Source organism: Aspergillus japonicus, assembly GCF_003184785.1.
Source record: "Aspergillus japonicus CBS 114.51 unplaced genomic scaffold BO86scaffold_5, whole genome shotgun sequence".
In the NCBI taxonomy this organism is placed as follows: Eukaryota; Fungi; Ascomycota; class Eurotiomycetes; order Eurotiales; family Aspergillaceae; genus Aspergillus; species Aspergillus japonicus.
The window spans coordinates 99,594-125,877 of NW_020291642.1; the positions used below are offsets into that span (position 1 = coordinate 99,594).

The following is a 26,284-nucleotide window of genomic DNA, read 5'->3' on the forward strand; positions in this document are numbered from 1 at the left end:
TGGGAAGCTGCTTGGCGGCGGACTAAGTACGAAGGATGCAATTGTCATTACTCAACCGACAGTGGAAACCCTCGCCTACTGCCTTGGAAGCGGTGCAGACAGATTTCGCTAGACGAGCCACGGTGTTCATCGCGACATCGCTGTTGAGAAATACTTTTTTTTGTCGCATATAGATAGATATATGGCGCGGTATGGTTGCTTCAGCCCATTGCTAGATTGGATTGTGGATTCCTCTCGGGAGACCCAGGGTCCGGCGGCAGTTGTGATGATTCCGTGAAATGATAGGGAAAAGCTCCCATGAACAATGAAAACCTAATACATATTCATCGGCCTACTAAGTGGGATTTACTTCAACAGAATGCAAATCACAAGTGGTGTCGGAAGTTTTCCGTCTAGCCCCGTGTCCACTCATTAGGGATGAAATGGTCAGATCATGGATCCGGTCTCCATCGACGACTTCCAAGGTAAATTAATTATCGCCCGTCTCGAGTCGAGGGAAGAGGAGTTAGAAGGTTCGAAGAATGCTGCTAAAAGTTCTTCAGTCACGTTAGAGTCGTTCCACTAGCCCGCGACTAAGTATGTAGGAGGTAAATCACATTAGCCGGTGTTCATTTCGGATTATCATGAGTCCATGACCCTGGCTCCCTTTCAGCTATATTATCACCTCGTGGGTGTGTCCCTGACGGTTTCACAATGAGCTTACTTGCATCGAAGACGCCAACAGCGCCCCCCTCCCCCCTCCTTTGATAGTGTGGTACCCGTAGGTAGCAATCTTCATTGGAGACAGTGACCGAGATGGGTGTAGTGATAGGAGGGGTTGCCGTTTGGGTGAAATGAAATACAAATAAAATCGGAGATATTTACCATCTTGAATACTGCCTCAAGCGCCACTTTACCTAGATGGCTGTAGTACTCTCCTGACTAAGACGGAAGCCGAGACACACCCCAGTGCAGGCAGACACTGATTGGAGGCAGGCATACGCGTTAGTCGGTTTCAGATCTGGCTAACCGGCAACCTTGAACCTTGAACCTCCCAAGGTACGCGCGCGACAGCCCGACAGCAGCTCGTCCGGAGGCTCGGGTTTCCCGGCCAGACTCCTAGAGGGGTTTAGTCTCCTGGAAAGAAGACTCTCGGCTTGGCTCGTCGTCTTTCTCCAGAGCGGATTGCTACTAGTCTACTCCGTAGTGTGCGATCTGCTGATTCCCGACTCTAAGGCCCCTTAGTCTTTTGCCTATCTGTACATAGTCAGTTAGCTTGTCGGTATGTAACTGTAGGACTAGTCTCCTTGGCCGGAGGGACTCTCTGCCATGGAAGCTTCCAATGGAAAGAAAGAACACTACTGGGTCTGGGTAATGTTACCGTTTGCCCTTTCCTCCAATCCCAGTGTCTCACTCCACCATTGAATGCAGCGAAACAACCACACCCCCCTTCTCCTCCCAAATCTACCGTACCTACACCCCGTATCTCCATTAGCATGAACCCTCCCTCAACACTAGGCGCTGAACTATTGGTTCATCTGAACTCTATCAAAGAATATGCAGTGTTGATACGATCTCACAAAGCTTCCCTGAATGGCCGGGCTAATAATTCAGGCAGCACATCTTCCAGTTTGGTTCGATATGATATGATACTCGTAGATATGCAATGCTGATTATATATAATGATCAACTGTCCATCGAACGGCATTGATGCACCATACCGTGATGATCAGGTTCCCTCTGACTTCTGTTTGGATTCTGCTATAGTCAGTTATAGTTTACTAAGACTCGCTCGCCTCGAATCTCCTTCCTTCTTCAGCAGTAACCCACCCACTTGGTAGACCGTTGCCTGATGTTCCTTCCTAGACGTTTAGCCACAACAATAGGATCCGCAATTGTTCACACTTTTCGTCGGTCGAGTGGGCTCTTGCATCCGGCACCACCGACAATAGACAGCAGTACGAAAAAAGCCGTGGGGGGGTTTTGCTTTCTAATGGCTTATCAACGGTGCTGTTTCGCAACCCATTGGTTGGGTAGTGTCGGAATGGAGCGATATGATTAAAAGAACGGGGTAAGGTTGAGGTCATGTTTGTTTGTTTGTTTTGTTGGCTATCGCCTCTCCCAAATACTCCATTCTAGGCATACTGTACAAGAGTGCCTACTGTACACTTACTGAGTGTTTTCTTCTTTCCTACTTCGGGTAGACGATGGCGACCGCCAGAGTGGCCGATAACCGCAGCATCCCTTCCGGTCTCCGAAGACCCATCGTGGCGGATGGCGCAATACTATCATTTGGAAATTACCTCATTCGGCCATATTTCCTTCGCATTGCTCGCCTCACGGAGCTTGATGGTGAGGTTGAGTCGAATGTTGTCAGCTTTACCGATTCCCGGCCGGGGATGCACCGCTTTACTTGACTATGTGCACAGTCGTAGACTTTCAAGTCCCAGTGCCAGATTGCCGTCCCATGATTCGTCGTCGGAAAAGCGATGTGGCCTACTTCGAGTAGGTAATGAGGTACACCTACCTAGTACGTACCGTACCGAGTAAGGAGGAGAGTTGACAATAATTTTGACATTTTCTTTCTTCCCACATGCCCGCACGGTCGCTTATTTTTACTGGGCTTTTGGGGACCTGAGTGGCGCCGCTTGTTCGGGGCTAGGTCCCTACCGCCCCGGCTGTCATCCCACGGAGAACCCACCGCGGAAGTCGTAAAATGAGTCGATCAGAGGGGTTAATAGAAAACGGCAATAAGAAAACAAATCAGCCTTGTAGATGACGTTGAACGACACGACATTATCATTCCGACTACACCAGAATATACATCGAGTGATCGAATCATCCCTCATTTCGGTCCAGGGTGAAAAAGAAGTAGCTCGAATGATGCGAGACAACGGTCGGGTTTCTTTTCCATTTAGCTCGTCTCCTTCCCATGGACGTGTGGAGTAGAGCGTACGGAATGCGGATGCAACTGGGTCTTTCATCCACCGGTGTACGGAGTAAGGTAAAGTCCTCGAGGGGGAAGAGGGGGGAGCAGCAGCAGCGGTACGTAGCAGCTAAGAGAATCTCTCTCTCTCTCTCGTGGTGACAAACCGGCAGAACGAGGGCCAAGCGAACAGCATCGCTTTCGTTTGAAAATTGAACATCTATGGATTACCCGACGTGAAGGTATTGAGACGACGACCCTCTCGAGCTAGCTAGGGTGTTCCCCAGTCGATGACGACAGTCCCTCAATTATAGCGTCCGTTAGGCTAGCTCTTGTGGCTCTCGGATGTGGTATTTCTTTCTTTCTTTTTTCCCCCCCCTCTTGCCTCTGAATTTTTCCAAAGTGCAAAGCACCAAGGAGCATGGGTCTTTTACCGAGGCTTCGCTTCGTCGTGTCTTCCAAGGCGCAACGGTCTTGTAAATTTCGTTTGGGTTTGCCTTTGTGGCAATGACAGGGGTTCAGCCGTCGTCGCCGGGCCTGGACGGGCCAGGAAGACGTTTAGCTGTAAAATTATCCCTGGCATCTGGGATGGGTTATCGTCCGGCGGGCTGCTTTGAGTGCGAGGTCCGACGATGTTGAAATTAGACAGCCATGATCTCCTCGGCCTGGGCCGTTGCCGTTGTTTCCTCCTTTTCGGCGTTTGCTTAATCACTTGCTGCTCCCCTGACTAACTGACCACTAGGCACCCATTGATGTCTTAATGGGCAGGAGTCTAGTGGTAGAAGGGCGATGGAGTTGCGGGATGGGGATGGGAGCAGAAGAATGGAGCTTTTCCCTGTGGGCAGTGGAGATTGGCCGATAGTAGTTTCTCGAGCTAGAACAGTTAGCTGCTCGGATGGACTGTCAAAAACTGCTGTCGCGGTCTTCTCGAAGCTCAGCGACCTTCCATGCATATATTAAGCCAAGTGATTCCCTAACCTGAACGAGTAAAGTCGCCTGGGTGCGTTATGGGCCGTTGTTCGTATTACCTCCGGTAGTACGGAGTACGTAGTGTAACAGTCGTAACTTGTCGGCGTGGCAAGGAAAATCTCGAAAGTCGACGACCCCATCCTTTTAGGCACAATGCTTCCAAATCATTAAGTTACCGGTAAGTCAGTGAAGACCAAATCTCCGTTTCCGACGGTCAAGCGGTAGGGTGGATTTGACCATCCCCTCTCCCTTATCATCGTCGCGCATAATGTCGACTTTGCGCCGCTGTCAGTGGCTAATGCTAAATTACCGCACTCCGGGGACTGGCCCGGAATCCGGAAGCTGCACCCACATCAAGTAAGGCGTCTCTCTGCGCAGTGTCGGTAGTAGAGTAGATTGGTATCGTGGCGTGTATCAGTCAAACCATTCTATCTTTAGATCCACCAATGAAGTAGTCTTAATCGCCGCGACCGGAGACAGAATCATGCATTCGATACGGTAATTTATTTTTATCATCGCCAGATGCTTGCGACTCCTGGTACTCCTGTGACTATCGAGGGGAGGATCAAGACAAGCAACGAGATAGGAAGAAGGGGTCCCTGGTACCTGCGCCATGAAATTTGAAACAGTGGCCACACTGACGAGTCATGTACGTACGAGAGACCTCAGCCAGGTCTACGATCCCTGGCAGCCTTGAGTCGGCGGCGAACTGCGTAGCGGTTGAAGGTAAGAACAAGGTGTGCAGTGCCACGGTGATGCTCATGGCTGGGTGCTTGAACGGGTTAATGATAGCCCTTTGAGGGGGAGTAAGAAGAGGTCCGTGTTCTGCGTTTCGCGTTCTGAGTTCTGACAGCTCTGGCTGAGTCCCCTTGCGTTGCCTTTGCTGATACTCGAGTACCACCACACACAAGACAAGACAAGATAAGTGACAAGTGAGATTGGATTGGTTGTTGAACTGTTATTGTCCGCCAATTGACCCATGACGTGGACAAGTCAAGTCCCGTGGTCGGACTAAGCCCGATTGCTGTAAATCATAACAATAACGACGTACTAGATGAATCATGTGCTGTTTGCCTGATTAATGCGACGAAATCCAGCGGAGTAATGATACACCCGCAAACATTCTGCCAAGTTCCGCTCTCAATTGATCAGATCCAATGCAGTCAAGAGACCGACTATTGAGTCGAGATGAGAAGATTGGAGGCTTGCAGATGATGGCAATCAACGGTAACCGAAAGTTCTTTATTGGCAACCGGCCCTATCGCAGTCCGACCAGAGAAAAGTGGATTCTAGGTGCAATGGATCAAAAACAAAACCAGAAAGGCGACCACGGGGAGAAAAACTAGATCAGATTGAAGCAAATCAGAATCGGGGGTTCTATTTTGACAGCTGCATTTCATATGTACCTAAGCCCTGTGTAACCGTCTATCGGACAACAAATAAACGATGCAAGCAAGGGTCGGCTGGCATACCAAGGAATTCCGGCGTGGGTGTCGCTTTTCCCCTCTCCGGCCATGCAGCCTACAGTTCCCCTCCGCATCGGTTCCTGCAGTAGGCCGCCCAGACCTGATCGATCCCATCCGCCATTGAACAGGTCGAATCTCAAAATGTGAGCTAATCCAAGAAGGCCCTTTTCGTCTTTCTCTCTCTTTCTCTCTCTCTCTCTCTCTCTCCTTGAGTGTGAGTGAGGTGCGAGTAGGTAACTGAGTAAGTGATTGACCTCTTTGACAATCCGAGTGCGCACACCGCGCCTGCGCCTGTGGTTCTTGGGAACCGGCTATGTGCTACGTGGCCAAACTCTCAATTTTAGGACACCAAAATTGGAGTTAGCCTATACTTGGGGTGCCAGTACCCTGGGATTTTCGTGCTTTTGACTTGAAATCATCTCACACTTTCCCCAGAAAAACTTTCGACCAACGACGCAGGAGCTATACCTAGCTTCCTAGGTTCAATACTGTCTGCACCATATGCTCGGCGTAGTGTCTCCAGCATATGATATGCTATCGGGATCTAGAGCCATCCTATGTCTGCTCATCGATTTTATTGTGTGATTATCATCAATGCGAATCATATAGGAAAGAAACATGCCAGTGCGTCTCCTCAGATGCCCAGAGAGGGATCAGACCCGTAGACTACCTACCCAGTACAATTTTGCCTCAGCTTACGATATGAGTTACCTAGAATATCACAGGGCTCCGATTGGGTCGCACCCGGGACTTCGGATGTCTTTTTCTGACAATCGGTGGTTTGCTGTCAGTAGCCAACACTTGATAGACTGGAGTAGACTCAGTAGTATTGTACCACCCGTAAGGACGGGTAAACTATACCTTAGTAGCACTTATCTTGCACCATGCCATAAGTTAGGTGGTGGGCCCCAGTCGCAACCGTTTCACCAGTGGTGTCGAGAGCTCGAGATGATGCCACAGTACAGTAGTGTTGCTTCTCGAAATTGCTAGTCTCAATGCCGCTAGAATGGACTGCCAAAGGATTGCGAACGTTTTTTTCGTTCATGCCCGCTTATCGACATGGGACCATACTATGTCTGTACTAATTGAGTGGTCTCATCGAGTCCGCAATTGCATGCCTGCATCCATGCCGTTACGCCGGGGCAGTTCGTATCATCGATCGTCGTCATCATCACCACCGCCGCCGCCGCCATCAGCATCATCATCATCATCCCTCTCCTCCAAAAGCCCCATCAATCATGATCATCAGTCTCCGCCCTCACAGAAGGCTGAGACCAAAGGGAAAGTCCAGAGCGACCCAGCGTGAGTTTGGGGGTGTGGGAGAGAACGGGGAGGGGCCGCGGACAACATCTGCACTGACCAAGACAACCCCCAAATCAGCAGCCACGGTCTCTTCATCATAACATCCATCACATCATCTACCCAACCAACCAACTTCAAAGGTTGTTTGCTGATCTTACTGTAAGCGTGAGGCCTCCCAGAGTGAGGGAACATGGGACAACCTTTCCTCGTCAAAAATTTTTTTTTTTTGCATTGCTTTTTCTCATCCCTCATTTTCTGTTTCCTGTTGTCTTTTTTTGGGGTACTTTTAAATGAAATCCCCCAAATGGCGGACGGGATGCGCAGTGGGGCCGACTAGCTTAGCCGGCGAGTCAATCCCTCCCCTTCACAGGTTGAGGCTATTGGCTTTGAGTGCAGCTTCTGGTGCGCTTGCCCTCACACCTAGCAGATTTGCAGTCAATGACCTTCAGTTGCCAACTCAAGCCACCATGTCTGTATGTGCGTGTGCGTGTGTGTCTCTCTCTCCCCGTCTAGCTGTCTTGAAGCCCCTCTTGACTGCCTGTCTGGCCGGTTTGGCTGACTGAACCGGCCTATTGGAATCTCACTTTTGGTTTTCCTTCCCCGCCCAACAGACTCTCACTCAACTCGCACACCCTCTCCACCACTTTTCAGTTTGCTCCAGTGAAGGTGACTGGCCCGATTGGTTTTCGTGCACCAAGCCAGTGGGACAAACAGGCCGCTGATAAGCCCAGATAGGCCATCCGATGCTGCTGATGCAGGTCTCATTGGTAACGGAACATCCGATCCATGTACTATGTATAACATATCACCCTCAGCATCACGATGAACGCTGTCATTGACAGACAAGTGGTCTCAACAGTAAGCGCGCAGCGTGATTGACGAGGTTGGTCTCAGCTGAGCACCTGAGCACCTCGAGTAGACAGTCAGTCCCTCTTGACTGGCAGAGAGGCAGTGGCAGTGAAGGAGGGAGGGTAGAGGATAAGGGGGGCCATTCGACAACTTTGAGGTGCTATTTTGGGAGCGAGAATACTGCCTGAGAGTCTCGGACGGACTGCTGTGGCGACTTTCAACCATCGAGACAGGCTTTCCAGCTCGGCCTCAGCCTGTTACCTTACCGGCGACGTTACAGGATAAATTACACCCGGGACTGTTATGTGTGGGAAGCTAAGTATCAGAAGACGGGACTGGACTCTTGACAACTTAGTGTGTTGACCTCCCTCCTACCTGGGTAAGTTCCAAAAGAGATTGAAGAGACTATGGAACCCGCTTTGCCCCCCCGACAGTTGTAGTGTGTACTTTATATGGAGATACTATGTAGTTATGGGGGTGTCTATCTAAAACGTGAATAATGAATTGGCCACAAGGCAAGATTGACGGAGACAGAGAGGAAGAACTGGGAAAGCCACATATCTCCATAGTTGGCCGTAGTGAGTGACCAAGGGCTGTGTACAGTACAAGTGAACTAAATGTTACCAGTTGCCAGTTACCACCACCATCCAACCCAGAACTGTCATTTGCCCTACAGTAATGAACTTTCTCTGAAACAGTGTTATGTGTCACCGAGGACGATAATTTGTGATGACTATATATCAAGTTGTCATTATAACCCTTCTGTGATGAAATAGCCAACAGTCACAAGCGGTTCCTTCTCTCGCTTCTACACTTTCCGTGCTTTGCTGGCTTGCCATTGGAACATGAGCATCTCCGCATTTACGCATTTACCCATCCGTGACCGTCAGACGTGTAGTGTGTGCCTGTGTGGTCTGGTGGTAATAAATGGACGGAGGGCCGAGTTTCCATGCACCATTGAAATGGGGCTTGAGGCCGCCAATGTTCCCACTCGTGCTCATGTGCTCCACGCACTTACGCCTCTTTAGGCTCCCCGGCCGAGGTGGTGGGGACGATTTGCTAGTGAGTCGACGCTGGGATTCGCCCTCGCCATCTGACTGTCTCTCGAACTAAGCTCCGATCCAACAGCATCCAGCATCTCCACCCCTCCCAAAATGAGGAATGAATGGCACAATATTTTAGTATATGTATTGTCGATACCTGTTTTGTATTGATCTCAATATCCGTCGTCCTTCTCCTGAACTCTTACTATCGTGGATGTCCGCATTGAAGAGGTAAAGTACGTAGTAGGATTGAGAGCAATAGTAGTAAGGTAATGGTACAGTAGAAATTCCGTTGTAGCTGCTCTAGTAGTCCGCAAGGTGGTCCACCTCCCGTTGATTTTGGTTTTGGTTTTGGTTTTGGTCTCCGCTTTCTCAAATTTCTAAACTGAATTGGAACTGAGATGTGCACCGCCGGCGCCAATCTGCTTTCTTTGCCGCCCCAGACTAGAAAGTCTACTCACTTAGCATTGATGGTGCATAAGATGGTAAGAAATAATGACAATCACCGGTTGGAGAAAATAGGATTTCCCATTCCACCTTTCCCACCCACCCCCCCCCTCTTCCCTTTCCCTCGGCCCTCTCTCTCTCCGCTTTCCATTGTTCCCCGAAATTTATTCAAATCATCATCCAGAAAGTCTATTATGGGAACGTTCAGAAAATAGAGCAAGAAACCATTCAACACACCCAAATCAGAAAATTGAGAGAGAGGAGAGGAGAAATGAAATTGAATGTCAAATTCAAACACTGTCAAAGACATGATCGAAGGCAGCCCAAGAAAAATAACATATGACACCGTACCTGGACCGGCATATTTATTAGATGAATTATTAGTCTTATATTACAATTACGACTATTATAGAACTGATTGCTCTCGACTTTCCTACTGGCACCACCACCCTAAAGTAAAGTTCCATGCAGCCCATCTCACCCCAAAAAGGCTCGCCAGGCTAAAAAGTACGGCTCCAGTCAGTCCTCCAGTCCTCCTCCAGTCCTACTGCTCACTACGTACGGCGCTACTACCTCGTAGCACAAGCAGATCAGTCGCTCTTTTATCCACTGCCCATCCTTCTGGCCGTCTTTTCCTCTTTCCATATCGGCCCTGTCTCTCATTTTCCCCGCGACTGTCCTCCTCGTCCTTCAAATTAATCTTCTTTATTTCTTTTTATTTTATTATTATTCTATTATTCTGGGATTTTTTTTTATTTCCTTTTTGCCCTTTTTAGACTCGTCTCGATCCTCATCTGGTCGTCCTCTCTCCTTCCCTTCTTTTTTATCTCTCTAGTCTTAATTCCCCTCCCTCTCGCTCTCTCTTTCATTTGCGTCTTCAGTCTTTCGGTTTCCTTTATCGAGCGCGTTCTAAACCGACTTCATTCTCTGGTTTGGATCGTATCGATTAGAGGTGCCTGTCCTTCCTTCAATAGACCTGCGATACAAGCATCAGATATAATACCACCACCACCACCACGAACTATCGTTCTTCGCATCATTATCACAGCGCTGTCTCATTCACTCACTCCTTCAAGTGCAAGAGACTATCAACATTCTTTCCAACACTGTCGTTCTTGATATAGACGACTTCTCATCGCTTAGTGGTCCCGACTACAAGACAGAAAGCTTCGCGCAGTCCAACAGTCCGGGTAATACTAACCCATTGATATACTTATCTTAATTACATCTAGCAGAGTAGACCAGACTCTACTCGCTTGTGCAACCACAACACTTCACAATCTGTGAGTCTGATCTTCCAATATATGTCTATTGGGGACCAAGCGCTGACTCAGATGGTAACCAGCTACACTCACAATGGACGCAACATACACAATGGCGCCGACATCGGTGCAAGGGCAACCGTCCTTTGCATACTACCCAGCTGCCGACTCGCAGCCCAGACAACACTTCACCAGCCACCCTTCAGATATGCAACAGTTCTATGGTCAAATGCAACCGTTCTCCCACGCTCAACAACAACACCAACATTGTGTGCCGGACCAGTCTCTCTATACCGCTCAGTCTGTCATGAACATGCACCAGATGGCTACAACGAATGCCTTCCGGGGTGCCATGAACATGACGCCTATCGCCTCTCCTCAGCCGTCTCACCTCAAGCCCACCATCGTCGTGCAGCAAGGCTCACCAGCTCTGATGCCCCTCGACACAAGGTTCGTGGGCAACGACTACTATGCCTTTCCCTCCACCCCGCCGCTCTCTACAGCTGGTAGCTCTATCAGCAGCCCGCCTTCCAGCATCGGTTCCCTCCACACGCCCATCAACGACAGTTTCTTTGCTTTTGAGAAGGTTGAGGGCGTGAAGGAAGGCTGCGAGAGCGACGTTCACGCGGAGATTCTGGCCAATGCCGACTGGACTCGCTCGGAGTCGCCTCCCATGACACCTGGTACGTACTAGTCCTTGATTCTCTGCAAAGAGACCCGTTAGCGGCCTACACCACGTGCTGCAAGAGTGCGAAAAGGCATTGGTAGATGGTCAGTAGTCTAGGGCTATTCGGTGAACTAACTTAACTTGTTCTAGTGTTCATCCACCCCCCTGCATACACCGCCTGCCAGACCTCGGAGCTCCTGTCTGCCACTAGCTCTTGCCCATCCCTGTCTCCATCGCCATCCCCTGTTGCTTCGACCCTGATTGTTCAGCCCCAGTCCGCTCTGCCTCTGGAACAGTCCAACTCGGACTTCTGCGACCCTCGTCAACTCACTGTCGAGTCTTCAATCAATGTTGCCGAGTTGCCGCCTTTGCCCACTCTTGCATGTGATGAGGAAGAGTCAAGGGTTGTCTTGGGTGGTGAGGCTGTAACACTTCCTGTTCACGAGAACCTCTCCCCTGTGTTCTCTTGCTCCTCGGAGGATCCCTTGAACAGCCTTCCCACCTTCGATAGCTTCTCGGATTTGGACTCCGAAGACGAATTTGTGAACCGCCTGGTTGACTTCCACCCTAGCGGCAACGCTTTCTACCTGGGCGAGAAGCGGCAGCGTGTTGACTCCTACTCCCTTGATGAGGAAGAGTTCTTCAGTGAGCAGAGCTTCGACGAATCAGACGACCAGGATCTGTCCCAGACCAGCCTTCCATTCCTGGGTGGCTCCGATTTTCCCGTCCAAGCTACTGTCAGTGACGTTGCTGAGGAGATGAGAACGAAGAAGCGCAGCAACTCTCGCAAGTCGCCCAAGAGAGCTGGCTCCGAGAGCGATGCGGACTCTCTGGCCAAGAAGGCACAGGATTCCGCGAGTGATTCGGAATCCATAGCCGCCCAAGCATCTTGTCAAACCCGTCACAACTCGGATGCTAGCATGTCTAGTTGCTCTGATGCGCCGTCTGCCCCGGTCTCTGTGAACCGTCGTGGTCGCAAGCAGTCGTTGACGGATGATCCTTCCAAGACCTTCGTGTGCACTCTTTGCTCTCGCCGCTTCCGTCGCCAGGAGCACTTGAAGCGTCACTACCGCTCTCTGCACACCCAGGACAAGCCTTTTGAGTGCAATGAGTGTGGCAAGAAGTTCTCCCGCAGTGATAACCTGGCTCAGCATGCTCGCACGCATGCGGGCGGATCCGTGGTGATGGGTGTTATCGATACCAGCAGCACATCCTCGCAGTCTCCTTTTGAGGATCACAGTCCCAACACCATGGGTGCGGTTCTCTATGAAGCTGCCAATGCTGCCGCCAACAAGTCGACGACCAGCGACTCGTCCGATGAGAGCATTATCGAGACGCCATCTGCTGATCGTCGAGCCCCCAAAAAGCGCAAGCGTGACGCGGATGCTTAATTAGGTCGTCGACTTGGTTTCGAAGCCATCATGATGATATGTGACCAGGAGCTCCCCAATATCACTTAATCATATATTATAAATGACCAACCATTCCCATGGTTGGTCCAACTGGGTCTCTTACGGATTGGCGTCCGGGTTTGGATTCTGGCGGCGACCAGGAAGGCAAAGGTGCATGGATTATTTTTATTTTTGAAAGGTCCTTGGAGTCGATTATCCCGAAAAGCGACTTCGAGGCACCAAGTTTGGCGAAGCATTAGACCGGCGGCGAAGGAACTTGGGCGCACATTTGGGAGTCCATGGTTGGACCAAAACTATAGAGCGCGTGCATGATGACTCTACACTGAGGCACTGGTGATTTGGGTTGATTTCCTTTCTCTCTCATTCCCCTCTTATTTCTACTCTCTCTGACAACAAACATCCTCAACTCGATCTGCGAATGGCCGACTAGGACCACCACACTTGGTCCAGTCGCCTGTTTTCGTGTACCCTATTCCCCCCTCCCAAACATTCTCCTTTTTCATCTCTTTTCTTCTACATACTTCTCGTTTATTTACCCTTACCCTTCTCTGTGCACTATTACCACCCACTCTGTTTTGTTCTGCTCCTGTGCAGTACTGTGCTGGCCACATGTATACTTTAATATTGTTCCCCAATCGTTGCCTCATACCCCTGTGCGCATACCCCCATTTCTTTCCTTCTCTGTCACTTGTTGCATCTACATTGTGCATAATAACCCCATATCTGCCATTTATGTGTTGAGCGTGCCATTCGTTCTGCAGCATAGCTTGTGATAATTGAGATTTGTGAATCATCAAGGTCCATACAGACAGTAGTTTGGTTTTTTTTTGTAGAAAGCCTGAAGTTCGTGGGTATAGTTCGATGGTATGGTATGCTTTTTGGGAAACCCGCCTTTAGCTTATCTTAGCAGCACTCTCCGCCTCGGCAGATCTTAACGTCACCCACTCCAATGAATCCTGCGACAATTCTCTGCTTGAGGAGGGATTGTCGGATCTCTAGTTGCCCTTTTATCTTAGGCCAAGTGAGCATTACTAACCAATAGTCTTTCTCTGATGCTCGACCCGGTCCGACGCTCTGCTGCGTGCCCACCTTCTTCCTAGATTAGCGAATACTGTCTGCGGGGTGCCGGAATCCCACCACGAAGAAAAAAGACCTTCGACCCTCCATGAACAGCAGCCTCCATCCAACACACCCATCCTTGTCGGACACATATACCACACCAGCCACTATGGCACCTCAATCGCATCTTCAACCACCATCACCGCCGGCTCCCGGCGCAGGTCTCAATGTGATCGCCCTCATCTCTGGCGGGAAAGATTCGCTCTACTCGCTCCTCCACTGCATCCGCAACGGCCACAAAGTGGTCGCATTGGCGAACCTCCACCCCGCAGCCCACGCGCAGCCCACCACCACCACCACTCCTACTACTGCCACCAGCACCGACCCATCATCAGCACCATCATCGACCCCGTCCCACCATGTCCCCGAAGAAGAGGAACAAGACCTGGACAGCTTCATGTACCAAACCATCGGCCACAGCATCATCCCCCTCTACGAGACCGCCCTCGGCATCCCGCTGTACCGCCAACCCATCCGCGGCGGCGCGGTCGACACCTCCCGGATCTACCGCCTACAAGCCGAGGACCAAATGGCGGACACTCCCGGCCGCGACAACAGCAACAACATCGACAACAACAACAACGACACAAACAACCCCGAGGACCGCGAGGAGGAGCAGGAGGAGGAGACCGCCGACGAAACCGAATCCCTGATCCCGCTGCTGAAACGCATCATGCAGGCCCACCCGGAGGCCAACGCCGTCTCCGCCGGCGCCATCCTCTCGACGTATCAGCGCACCCGCATCGAGAACGTCGCCGCCCGCCTGGGGCTGGTGCCCCTGGCCTGGCTGTGGCAGTACCCCGTGCTGCCGGATCGCCGGGCGACGGACGCCGGCCTGCTCGAGGATATGGCGGCGGCCGGGTGCGAGGCGCGGATCATCAAGGTGGCGTCCGGTGGCTTGGATGAAGGGTTCCTGTGGGGGGATGTGGCGGCGGCGGATGGGCGGGTGCGGGGGCGGATCGTGAAGGGGATGCGGCGGTTTGCGGACGCGGAGGATATCCGCGGCGCTGTGCTGGGGGAGGGCGGCGAGTATGAGAGTCTGGCGCTGGATGGGCCGGCGTGGTTGTGGAGGTATCGGATTGAGGTTGCTGGGTGGGAGGCTTGTGTTGGGGATGGCGGGGTGGGATTTGTGAGGTTGAAGGGGGCGAGGTGTGTGGGGAAGGATGGGGAGGGTGATCGGGGCGGTCCGGAGAGGGTGAGGCGGCCGGATTTGTTGGATGAGGGGTTCGAGGAGGTTTTGGGGCCTGTCTTGGGGGGCGAGGATGCGTTGGTTGCTATGGGGGATGAAGAGGAGGAGAGGAGCCTGCATAGTGTGGGCTCGAGGGTCTGGAGTGATGGGCTTGAGCCGGTTCAGACTACGGAAGGGAGGACGTGGGTGATCGCTAATGTCACGGCGCTTGAGGCTGGCCCTGGTGCTGGTGAACAGATGAAGGCTATTGCGGAGAAGTTTCAGACGATTCTGCGCTCCTCCTCGAGCCGTGAGGTCCCTCGGACGACGGCTGATATTGTCTTCACAACGGTGTTGCTCCGCTCCATGTCAGATTTCCCCCTGATGAACTCCATCTACGTCTCGATGTTCAAGAAGCCAAACCCCCCGGCGAGAGCTACGGTGGCCTGTGGTGCTAGCCTCCCAGAAGGCGTGAATATCATGGTGTCCGCGGTGGTGGACTTGGGTTCGAGGGAGCAGCGGCAAGGCCTTCATGTCCAGTCGCGTTCTTACTGGGCCCCGGCCAATATTGGGCCATACTCGCAGGCCATGTCGGTACCTCTGCAGGGCCCCGAGCATTTGGTGTACATCGCTGGCCAGATCCCTCTCGAGCCGGCCTCGATGGAGATATATGGCCTCGAGGAGACGTGGTTCAAGGGCTTTTCTTCGCGAGCGGTCCTGTCTCTTCAACATCTATGGAGGATTGGTGTGGCTACGAACGTGGACTGGTGGCTGGGAGCTGTCGCTTTCCTGGCGGGAGCCGATCATATCAGAGAGAGAGCCAAGATAGCTTGGAATCTGTGGGAAACGATGCATAGCAATCAAGAAGAGGAAGAGGATGCCGAAGACGAGTCGGGTCTGGATGCGTGGGACCTCAAGTATGGTGGACGCGCCCACGAGCAGGTCAAGGGTGTCTCGAAACCCGGACTACCGCGGTTCGACGTGGTGCAGTCGGAGGGATCTATGACCCCTGCTTTCTTCGCCGTGCAGGTAGAAGAACTGCCCCGAGGAAGTGATATCGAGTGGCAGGGTCTCGGTTTCCGGTGCGATAAACTCGAAATGACCACCGAAGAACTGGAGTATGGACGGCAGACCGTGGTGACCACTGGCCAGGATTTGGGCTACATCGGCATCGAGGTCGATGCGAGATGGTCTGGGCTTGACCTCGAGTCTTGCCTCCGGTCGATCCTGCAGAAAGCCACGCAAGGGTCGAAGAGCCCCCATGTAGTCATATACACGACCCAGCCATTGTCCAATGATCCATCCTGGGGTCAGATCATTCCCTGCAAATCGGCTTGGGGATCGAAGGGTCGGCAGCTGGCCGCGGGGGTTATCGTCCAAAGGCAGACGCCGTCTGCATAAGCTGGATGAGCCAAGACTCGGAACGAAAGGATCTGTGTGGCTTCACAGTTGCATGCGCATAGCAGTATGATACCATTTTTTACATTATTATAGAATCAAGACATTGTACATATAGCATCATAAGTGTCGATGCAAGAACGCTGGCTCCCAGTTGAAGACATTCGTGACCTTAGCTCACTTGTATCCAAGTCTGATTGACTTCTGATGTAAGCCGATGGGGGTCAGATGAGATCATTTGAAAAAGCCCGATGGGCTGACTGCCGTACCCGATTTAAACTCCATAGCCTTATGATCGGAGTGAGGTGAAAGAAGGCGAAAGGCCCTGACCCTGAGAAGAAAGGGGTTCATTCCTTTATTACCATCTCCTGATGCACGCCTGACGTGCTGAGTCGGCATGTGATAAGCGAAAAAAACCCGCTCCCGCCTGTTGGTTCCTCCGATCTGATCAGCTCTCGATAACAACTTCCACTCAACCTGTCATCCTTCCCTCCTTCTGCGCCCCAACACTTCCCCACTACTACCACCACCACACACTCCATAAATTCAGGGCCAATTCTTTCGGTATGACTACTATCATTTGAGTGTGCTACCTTACACATGTTGCAATGACTAACATCGACGATGCTCTATAGTCCCTCCTTCCTTGAACCCTGACCTATGTTTATCGACATGACGTACGCGCTCTAAGAACAGAACCGGACGGTCTGACCAGCAAACACCTATGACCTCTACACAGAGCCAGGAGGAAGATGGGCTACTTCCAACACCCAACAAAGATCCTGCATCCGACCCTGAAGCTCACGAGAATCTCCGACAATTCTCCCGATCCCCCCATCCATACACTCGTCCGGGTTCGCACTGTCCCTCGCTGCCTGTGGATCCCGGCGACCGAGCGAAGCCCTCCCGCTGGCCCCGGACCTCGAGTGACAGCGGCACCGAAGCCGACGATGAGAGTACTGGCCTTCTAAGAGGCTTGCCGGCTCCTCCGCTGCGACCGCGAAAAGGATTGCGTTCGAGTATCCATGGCGCCGGCGAGATCGATCAGTGGCTCCCCATCTTGCGCCCGTGGCCGTCGATAACACGGTCCACCTCGCGGAGTTCGCGGCGGAGTTCTGGCGAGGATGCGCAAGTCGGGGCCGCCGAGCTACGGGAACAGGAATATCGCAGAAAACGGGTGGCCGTTCTACAAAGGCTGCTGGAAACCGCACTGCTGCTCTCTGTGGGTGTTGTCGTCCTGGGACAGGAGCGTGTGAGAGCGGCCGCTTGGGCCTGGAAAAAAGGTGCGCGGACATCTTCCCTGTGTTTGTGAAAGAGATCTGGACTCATCTCTTGACTAACTTGGGAACACCTTGCAGAGCTTGCCACCTTTCTGATCATTGTGATCGGTCTCTACACCGCATATCCTCTACATCGCGATGGCCGCCCGCGGCTCTCTCGCCTGTTCACCTTTGTCGTCCCTTCCGCCTTCGATCCCGCTCCGTTGCTTTATCCCGTATTAATACCCATCTACGTTTCGCTGTCGCTGGCGCATCACAATCCTTCATTGATACTGCCTAATATTCTTCTCAGTCTTTCATCTCTCCCTGTTACAATCGTTCCGCTGCGCGAATGGGTCCACGGTTACAGTGTTGTCCATTGGCTGGTCACGTTGATCCCGATTGTCGTTTCGGAGCATCTGTCGGCAGGTCCTTCATGGCCGAAACCACTCACTCTTCGTGGCCTGGACGCGGAAGTCTTGACTCTTATTTTTCCTTTCCACCAAGCGTTGATACCCACTCTAGATTTCTTGTTGACTACCAGCATCCTTCCCGCAGAGCTGCAGCTTTTAACCACCGCTTTAATCAATCTCTACTTATTTGCGACATCCCCCCAGGCCGAAATCCTCAAGGCATTGCTATGGCTGGGAGGCATGTGCACCTTCATCGCTTGCCGAGGTGTGCTTCGATGGGAGGTTGCCTTGGCTCGAATCCCGACCTGGAAGTTCCGACGCTCCCCTAGTGCTTCGCAGTCGCCTCGCGGCATCTTCAATGCGATCGACCACAAACTCTGCCAAAAACTCAGCAGAACAGGCTCCTCGGAAGATAATCTCTCTGATAGTGATTCGGCCGATGGGAGCTATGTGCTGGTCTCCCGCAAAACAATGTTCGACTCGCGGGAGAAAACGCTGTCCCACGGGCTAAGTATCACCAAGCACGACAACGCGGGCATGGAAGGCACTCGTCGGCGATCCCGTACCGCGCATCGCCGACGACACACTTTTTCGAGCTTCGACGATGTCAAACGAGCGGAGAAGGTTAGAACGACACCGGGAGGTCGCAAGAAGCGATCAATGGCCCCCGGACTAGCCTCCTTCCTATCACTCACTGTTCCTCAAGCACAAGTCCGGAAATGGCTGTATGCCCTGTATGTTTACATTGCCGTTCTGATCATTGTCATGGTGCCCATTCGGTACTATGTCAGTGATCGAGCATTGCAGAACGGGGAGCCCTTCGGGTGGGCATTGGGGTACCTCTTCGGTAATATATCTGGGTTTAGATTCTGGGTGCTCATGTGGGGTTTGGAGTATTGGATTCCTCTTCCATCTCGTCTGGATAGCGACCCCTCCAATGCATCATGTCCCTTTGGCTGGGTTGAGCATCTGCGGCACGATATGTTCGGGGAGGCTAATTCGCGCCTCCTGATTGCTGCCTATTGCATCCTGGTACTTGTGACCGGCCTGGCTGTTGTGCTACAACTCAGTCCAATCGCAGAGGTCGACACCCGACGCAAGGTTTTTCATGGGATGATGGTCTCGATGTTCCTTCCGACCATTTACATTGACCCCCTGTTCTGTGCTCTCGCGTTGAGCCTCGCCTTGGCTATTTTCCTGCTTCTCGACTTGTTCCGAGCCTCTCAGCTGCCACCGATCTCCCGGCCGCTGACGTATTTCCTGGCGCCCTACGTGGACGGTCGCGATCATCGTGGTCCCGTCATTGTCTCGCATATTTTTCTTCTCATTGGATGCTCTATCCCCTTATGGCTGTCCCTGGCCGATATTCCTCGGACAGGAGAGTATCCATGGGCGGGCTGGGACGTAATGGGTCGCGATGTCAGCATGGTGAGCGGCATTATCTGTGTCGGGATGGGAGACGCGGCGGCCTCCCTCATCGGTCGCCGGTTCGGCCGGCGAAAATGGTTCTGGGGCGGGGGGAAATCGTTGGAGGGCAGCGTGGCTTTTGCAGTCGCTGTAACCAGCGGGCTGATTGTTGCACGAACCTGGCTTACCGTGGGCCAATGGTCCACGGACGGAAGTGACGGGACGAATCTCATATACCCCTGGCTGCTTATGGTGTTCAAAGCCATCTTCGCAGCCGGCGGGACAAGCGCAACCGAAGCCATTCTGACCGGGTGCAATGACAATGTCGTTGTACCGATTGTGCTGTGGCTGTTAGTGAGAGGGCTTGGCATTTGATGCGGTTGACATTCGCATATAGTAACGATTACAGCATGCTTTGGTGGAGCGCTTCTGGTGATGTCTGCTTTGCTATATACCCCATAAGACGAAGAAGCACTGCAAGTTTGGGTGGATTCGTTGTGTTTTCTTTTTGCACCTGCTATCGACTTCTCTCTTTTCACTTTTTATTTTCTACGACTACCTTGTGTGCCATCCCTGGTTCAATTAATCATCGCGACCGAATGAATAGAATAGCAGCCTGATGGTGATGACGTGGAAGACTGTCCTCGCTGGTTATGGCGTGCTCCGCTTGTGAATAACATAACCAACCCATCATGCCAACATTATAGAGTGACTGAGTGCCGAAGGCAACCCTCTCCACAATCAGGCAGCACCCTAGGGAAGACCCATTCGCTACATGCATTGGTCTGAGAGAAACGGGGGTTTTTTTTTTGATTTCGTACCTGAATCGTACTTTGTTGTCCGCCTTGATCAGCCTAGCCTAGTGACTCTAGCTTGAGAAGCTAGGAAGACTCGTCCGGCAGCTCAGGGACGTGCTGTGCGCCGGGCGGGTTTGAGCTGTGTCGATCGCCACCGACTGAGCGTCCCGACTATGACCAGACAGGTTTAGCGGGGGATCAGCCAGCAAGATCAGGCGGCGGGTAACTAGAGTTTTGGGTGGACAAGGCTCTGCCCTTTGCCCCATCAATAATAATAGAGTCGCTTATCAAGGTTCTTTGAAGGAAAGGGTGGGCTCTCGCGGCAAGACGGTGGCAAGGTCGGATGGGCACTGCACTGGGCTCTCTCGGGGGTCTTTGTTGGTAAGCAGCCGCGCTCGGAGAGGCGGAGAGGCTGAGGAGGCGGGGAGAGGAGTAGGAGGGGAAGAGAAAGAGAGACAAGAGGGTTGAGTCATTTGATGCGCCATCCATTCGTTTTATTAGGCGAGTCTGGACTAGTTGTTGGGTGATTTGCTTGATTTTAGGTTGGGGGAAACGTCGGGTGTCACTGACACTGACCCGGAAAGTTATGAGTACGTCGAGTAACAGGTAACAAGTAACTTGATTTTGGTTTAGGGAATTAGAAAGAGAGAGAGGTTGAGTCACCAGATGTGAACCGTCAGATTACCAGGTATGGTACGGAGAAAGATGACTGACTGGGGTTTCGCTGATCACTGTGTCTGGGTGCTGATGATGTTGATGGCTGATGATACCGCAAGTGGCTGAGCACATCATAATCATAACTGGATCATGAACTGACGAAAGTGCGCATGTAGAACATTTCACTGGTATGGATGGACATCTGCATTTGCACTGTACAGTACGTAGAGTATCTCGAGAAGAGTGATGATTGCATCAATCCATGTCTCGAGGACGGATACTTTCCCCAGGCAATCCACTCGTTATCGCCTGTCCCCGGATTCATCCTGTTCCGGCCGCGTCTTATCTCTCCGTCTGTCTTTCTCTCTCTCTCTGGGCTGTCAGGGCTGCAGTGGGAGATTAACGTTAGCAGGAACCTTGACCTGTACTGTAGGGTAGTACTGTACTCGGCTGTACATCTTCCCCCTTAGTAGAAGCATGATGCAGTCAACCTTGGTATCTCGATGATTTCCCAGTCTGTAGTACAGTACAGTACTTCATGATAAATCACTAACTTATCTAGGACGAGTAGGTAAGTAAGGGTGATGACGACCGTGGACTGGGAAGTACTGCTCCTAGTCGGTACTGTGGAGATTGACTCGGGGTGGCCATTGGCTGGGACATCTGTTCGAGGACATGCCGCCCTGCTGACCGCCTTGATTCTTCTCCCCCGAAGGTCATTCATGATCTTATCGGCGGTCACGCTCTCAGTCACTGATCCCTCCCAGAGTCTCTCTCTCTATTCCTACCTACTCAATAAGTTACCTACAACAATTTTGCTTGCTTGCTTGCTTGCTTGCATGTCCCACGGGTCCAGCTGCTGCTCCCGCCTTTCCACCTTCCCCGTCAATCACATCATTCTCTCCCTCTACTACTTCCCCCCCCCCCCTTGTCTTTGTGAGTGACTTTGAAACTTATCTACAATCCGACTCTTTCTTCTTGTTCTTTCTTCTTTTCCCATCCTGCAAGCCACGGTCTTGTTCGCTATCAGTCCATCGGTTACTTCCACGCCTCGATCTACACGACATACTTCATCTGCCGAAATTAGTATACGTCTATCAGCACTGCATCAACAGCTTAGGCCACACCTCCACCTCCACCCCCCTGTAGCTGTCGCCTCCATCCTATCATACACACCCCCGTCTGTCCGCCTCACCGCTCTCCTGCCTCCTACAACGCCGACGTCTACTCTCGACCTATCTACTACCACTAACTCGGTCCCCCCTACACCCAGACCCTATCTGAAGGTAGAAAGACGCCTACCTATTCCTTGTCTCGTCGCCTGCGCTCGCCTGCCGCCCTGCCCAGCGCTCCTTCACCACTTCCACCACTGCCTCCGCGGTCGACCTTATCCTTCAGCCATATCTATTGCTCTCCTCGTCCTTTCTCTGTCTACTATTCCTCTTATCTCCAACATTCCTCAACCGCTTGCCATTCCCCTGATGGGCCCCATCCCTCATTCGCCGTCGCTATTCTTCCTGTTGAGGTAGTTGTTGTTGTTGTTGTTTAACGGGGCGTCGCTGGGGTTTTGTACACACATTGTCTGCGCCCTGTCGCAATCATGGCATCAACAAGTCATTCGAGGAGGACGAGAGATTCCTCACACGCTGAGATGCCCATCGGCCGCTACACGCGGCTGGACGAGATCGGCCGAGGCAGCTTTGCCACTGTCTACCAAGGTGTTCATACGGTATGTTTCCTATGTCGCGACCCGAAACCGCCCTTGGCGAAAGAGGCTGGATCGTTCATCGGCGGTCAAGTTGAAGCTTTGGAGGCCTGTGCTAATTAAGTGTCTTCCTGTAGAAAACCCGCACCTTCGTGGCGATAAAGTCCGTCAACCTTTCCAAGCTGAACAAGAAACTGAGGGAGAACCTGTCGTCAGAGATCCATATTCTCAAGGGTTTATACCATCCCCATATTGTGGCTTTGATCGACTGTCATGAGACGACGTCTCACATCCATCTGGTGATGGAGTACTGTGCCCTCGGTGATCTATCTTTGTTTATCAAGCGACGAGATACCCTAGGCGATCACCGATATACGCGAGAAATGATCTCCAAATATCCGAATCCTCGAGGTGGCGCTTTGAACGAGGTCGTCACCCGCCACTTCCTCAAGCAGCTGTCGAGCGCTCTGAAATTCCTCCGAGATCGAAATCTCATCCATCGTGATATCAAACCACAAAATCTGCTCCTTTGCCCATCACCATCATCTTACCGCTCGGGCACCACCCAGGTCGTACCATTCAAGGGCAGCGAAGATTCATTCAACCCTACGACAGGACTCGAATCACTACCCATGCTCAAGATAGCTGATTTCGGTTTCGCGCGGTCCCTTCCAGCCACGTCGCTTGCAGAAACCTTGTGCGGCTCGCCTCTCTACATGGCTCCTGAGATTCTTCGGTATGAGAAGTATGACGCCAAGGCTGATCTCTGGTCGGTGGGCACGGTATTGTACGAAATGGTTGTTGGGAAAGCACCCTTCCGGGCTTCGAACCATGTCGAGCTGCTTCGGAAGATAGAGAAAGGAGAGGACAGGATTAAGTTCCCTGAGGAGAACCCTGCTTCTAATGAGATCAAGGCATTGATTAGAGCGTTGTTAAAACGAAATCCGGTAGAGAGGCTGAACTTCGCCGATTTCTTCGAGAACGGCATCATCACAGGTTCAATTCCTGGTTTGATAGCCGATGATGCGTCCTCGCCATATCGACGTTCGACCATGGACACAACTGCTGCCGAACCAGCACCTGTACCGGAATCGCGGCCTGAGCCTAGTCCTGTAACAGCGACGCCCCGTCCGAAAGAGGTGCCGTATCCTGACGACCGTGTGGAACCCTCCACGTACCCGATCGCCCGACGCTCGATTGCACCGACTTCGCGTCCCGGTACGCCGAGCACACCTATGCGTAGGACTGGCAGCGCCGATAGACCTTTGTCTATCGCCAAGGGTTCTGCAGAAACGACGGGGTATCCAGTTCCAGTAGTAGATCCTCAGGCTCCTCTCCGCCAGGAGCCGAACGAAGGTGGTGCGGCAACCACACCCGTTGAGCGTCAGCGGAGCCGCACTGCCCCGTCTGGTGTTCCGCAGGTGGATCGGTCTGCGGAAAAGGCAAAAGAAGAGCGCGAGCGCGAGCGCGCAGCGCAAGAAGTAGCATTCGAGCGAGATTACGTGGTCGTGGAGAAGCGGGCAGTGGAGGTTAATGCCTTTGCCGATGAGATGGCACATAGTCCGCGGATTCAAGGGGGCTTCTCTCGGCCTGGCCAGGGAGGCGTGCTGTCACGACGCCCAGCAACAATGCAGGGCGTACCGACAGCTGCAAACATGTTACCCAGCGCATCTCCTAGCAAAGCCATGCAGATGATCTCTGGGCGCCCTCGTGCTGATTCGGCCCACATTCGCCAGAACTCTTATGAGCGCCGATACGGACAGAGCCCGACATCGGCCACGTCGGCGATATCCAAAGCCCTCAATATGGCCAGCGGCCGCCTATTTGGGATGGGATTTTCACCACCCTTGACAATAACAAAGGGCGGGCGCTCCCCGCCGTTGGCTTACAACCCTTTCCCAGCCTATCCCAACCCCCAAACTAGCTTGATTGTTCTCGGGGACAGTACTAAGACGAACGTGGCGTTGGATGAAGACAGCAAGATTGTTCAAGAGCTCGAGGAGTGTGCCACTCGCAGTGATGTTGTCTATGGATTTGCCGAAGTGAAATACAAGCAACTCATCCCCTTGGCTCCTTCTGTTCAAACCGATAATCCTGGAACCACGAATTTGCCTGGCCAGCCAGAGACATCAGATCCCACTGACAGCGGACTTACGGCCGACGCGATCGTGACACTATCAGAAGAGGCGTTGGTTCTCTACGTCAAAGCGCTCTCCTTACTAGCAAAATCTATGGATATTGCAAGCGCCTGGTGGAGTCGCAAGACTCGGGCCGAAGCGTTCAGCGAGTCGGCGGGCAGCAAGGGAGATGCCACCGGCGCACTCGTTAGCAATCGGATCAACAACATCGTGCAGTGGGTGCGCAATCGGTTCAACGAGGTGCTAGAGAAAGCCGAATTTGTTCGCCTCAAGTTGATTGAAGGACAGAAACAATTACCGCTCGACCATCCTAGTCACCCCAGTAACTACTCGGTCGGATCCTCTCTGGGTTCGAATACATCTGGAGATGTTGTTGTCAGCTCGGGAGTGACGGCCGAGAAATTGATGTATGACCGCGCGCTCGAAATGAGTCGCGCAGCAGCAATTAATGAACTGACGGGAGAGGACCTCGTCGGGTGTGAGATTGCTTATGTTACGGCAATCCGGATGTTGGAGGCGGTCCTGGACGAGGATGATGGGTCTCGGGCCGGTCACAGTAGCGGCAGCAAAGCCGAAAGTCGGAGGAACAGCGAACGAATCATGCTAGACGGAGTCCAAGCGGAGGATCGACAAGTCGTTATCAAATGTAGGTTCCCTCGATTCTTCTTTGGTTTCTAGAAGTTTTCCAGAATTTCACTAACGTGCCACAGTGGTGTCCAGCATCCGGGGCCGATTGGCATCCCTCCGCAAGAAATTGGCCATGATCTCCAAACGGCACACTGTCACTCCTCCGTCGAGTGGCCCGAGCAAGTTGGCTCCCACCGCGTTCCCACCACCTGTTGCACATGCCATTGGAGCCACGCCGCCTAAATAGATTCCCGAACCCTTGGTCTTTCCCTTCTTCGAGCATGCTGGACCATGCTCTCTTGACTTTCCCCGGGTGTCTTGCGCATGCTCGAGTCGCCACTTTTCCTCCATAGGTGATGCATTTCCCACCTTGCCTCATCTCAGTTCGTGAGTTATGGTTTACATTTTCCAACATTGTTTCCTTGACCGCTTCTTCTTCTGCTTGATCTGCTTCTTCATATCGGGTTGGGTTCTTGCTATACGCGTTACTGCGACCATACGGAGTTATGCGCTTTTATTTGCTTTCCTTCGGAGTTTTGCACGGCTATTGTTAGGCGTTCCGATTGGGAGAGGTACACACACAAATTGCCACACTCACACATGCCACCAACCTCATTTGGATATGATATGACGATATTACTTTGGGATCTCGGAGCCGGGGTGGAATTGGAGGATGGATCTTCTAGAAGCAGATACGGACTGCCAGTCAGACGAAGCTGTACTGTACATACATATAATCAGAGGAATTTTACTTCTATCTCTATGTCCTCTCTTTTTTTGTTTGTCTTGATTCTTGATTTGTTCTTTCGGGTGACAACTGATACTGATAAAAAGGAATAGTGCTTGTCTTGGCTCACGGTGAGCCCCGCCTAGAGCCTGGATTGTCTCAGGATGGTGCAAAACCTTACCTAACTTTAACTCATCATCGCAGGGGGACAATGGCGTGCTCAGTTTAAGTGTGTCATAAGATGGGCTCCAAGAGGCCTAGAGTAGGCCCAGCGGTGGAGCGGTTTTCACCCACCGCGGGTTCGCCCGTCAGCAAACTTTTCTTAGCCCTGGCGGCCCTGCCACTTTTGCCTCAGGGCAAGACAAGAAGCCATGATCCATCCTGATCCATGATCCATCCAACTCCTCTTCGTACTGGGCTAAGGCCCGCTGGACGAACGGCGGAAATCCGCCAACCACATGGCTTCGCCCGCCCTGCATGAAAATTGTTCTTTCCCACCTCTTGACGTCTTTTCCCCTCCTCTCTTCAATCGGCACTCTTCTCCTTG

At 52.2% G+C, this 26,284-nt stretch overlaps 4 protein-coding genes across 4 annotated transcripts; all 4 read left to right on the forward strand.

Moving 5' to 3' along the window:
• Nucleotides 1-8,282: 8,282 nt before the first annotated feature.
• BO86DRAFT_385838 (uncharacterized protein) lies at nucleotides 8,283-8,663 on the forward strand. Its single transcript, XM_025671200.1, has 2 exons — nucleotides 8,283-8,553; nucleotides 8,620-8,663. The coding sequence occupies exon 1, from the start codon at nucleotides 8,337-8,339 to the stop codon at nucleotides 8,517-8,519; it is 183 nt and encodes a 60-aa protein (XP_025531418.1). The 5' UTR covers nucleotides 8,283-8,336; the 3' UTR covers nucleotides 8,520-8,553; nucleotides 8,620-8,663.
• Nucleotides 8,664-9,978: 1,315 nt separating this feature from the next.
• sebA (putative C2H2 transcription factor (Seb1)) lies at nucleotides 9,979-12,500 on the forward strand. Its single transcript, XM_025666401.1, has 3 exons — nucleotides 9,979-10,264; nucleotides 10,327-10,926; nucleotides 11,061-12,500. The coding sequence occupies exons 2-3, from the start codon at nucleotides 10,338-10,340 to the stop codon at nucleotides 12,299-12,301; spliced, it is 1,830 nt and encodes a 609-aa protein (XP_025531419.1). The 5' UTR covers nucleotides 9,979-10,264; nucleotides 10,327-10,337; the 3' UTR covers nucleotides 12,302-12,500.
• A 1,050-nt stretch (nucleotides 12,501-13,550) lies between these two features.
• BO86DRAFT_304285 (uncharacterized protein) lies at nucleotides 13,551-19,461 on the forward strand (the record flags this gene model as incomplete). Its single annotated transcript, XM_025667610.1, has 4 exons — nucleotides 13,551-15,977; nucleotides 16,415-16,486; nucleotides 16,699-17,290; nucleotides 17,366-19,461. The coding sequence occupies 4 exons, from the start codon at nucleotides 13,551-13,553 to the stop codon at nucleotides 19,459-19,461; spliced, it is 5,187 nt and encodes a 1,728-aa protein (XP_025531420.1).
• A 2,454-nt stretch (nucleotides 19,462-21,915) lies between these two features.
• atg1 (serine/threonine protein kinase ATG1) lies at nucleotides 21,916-25,434 on the forward strand. Its single transcript, XM_025666402.1, has 3 exons — nucleotides 21,916-22,269; nucleotides 22,383-25,029; nucleotides 25,094-25,434. The coding sequence occupies exons 1-3, from the start codon at nucleotides 22,141-22,143 to the stop codon at nucleotides 25,255-25,257; spliced, it is 2,940 nt and encodes a 979-aa protein (XP_025531421.1). The 5' UTR covers nucleotides 21,916-22,140; the 3' UTR covers nucleotides 25,258-25,434.
• Nucleotides 25,435-26,284: the final 850 nt, after the last annotated feature.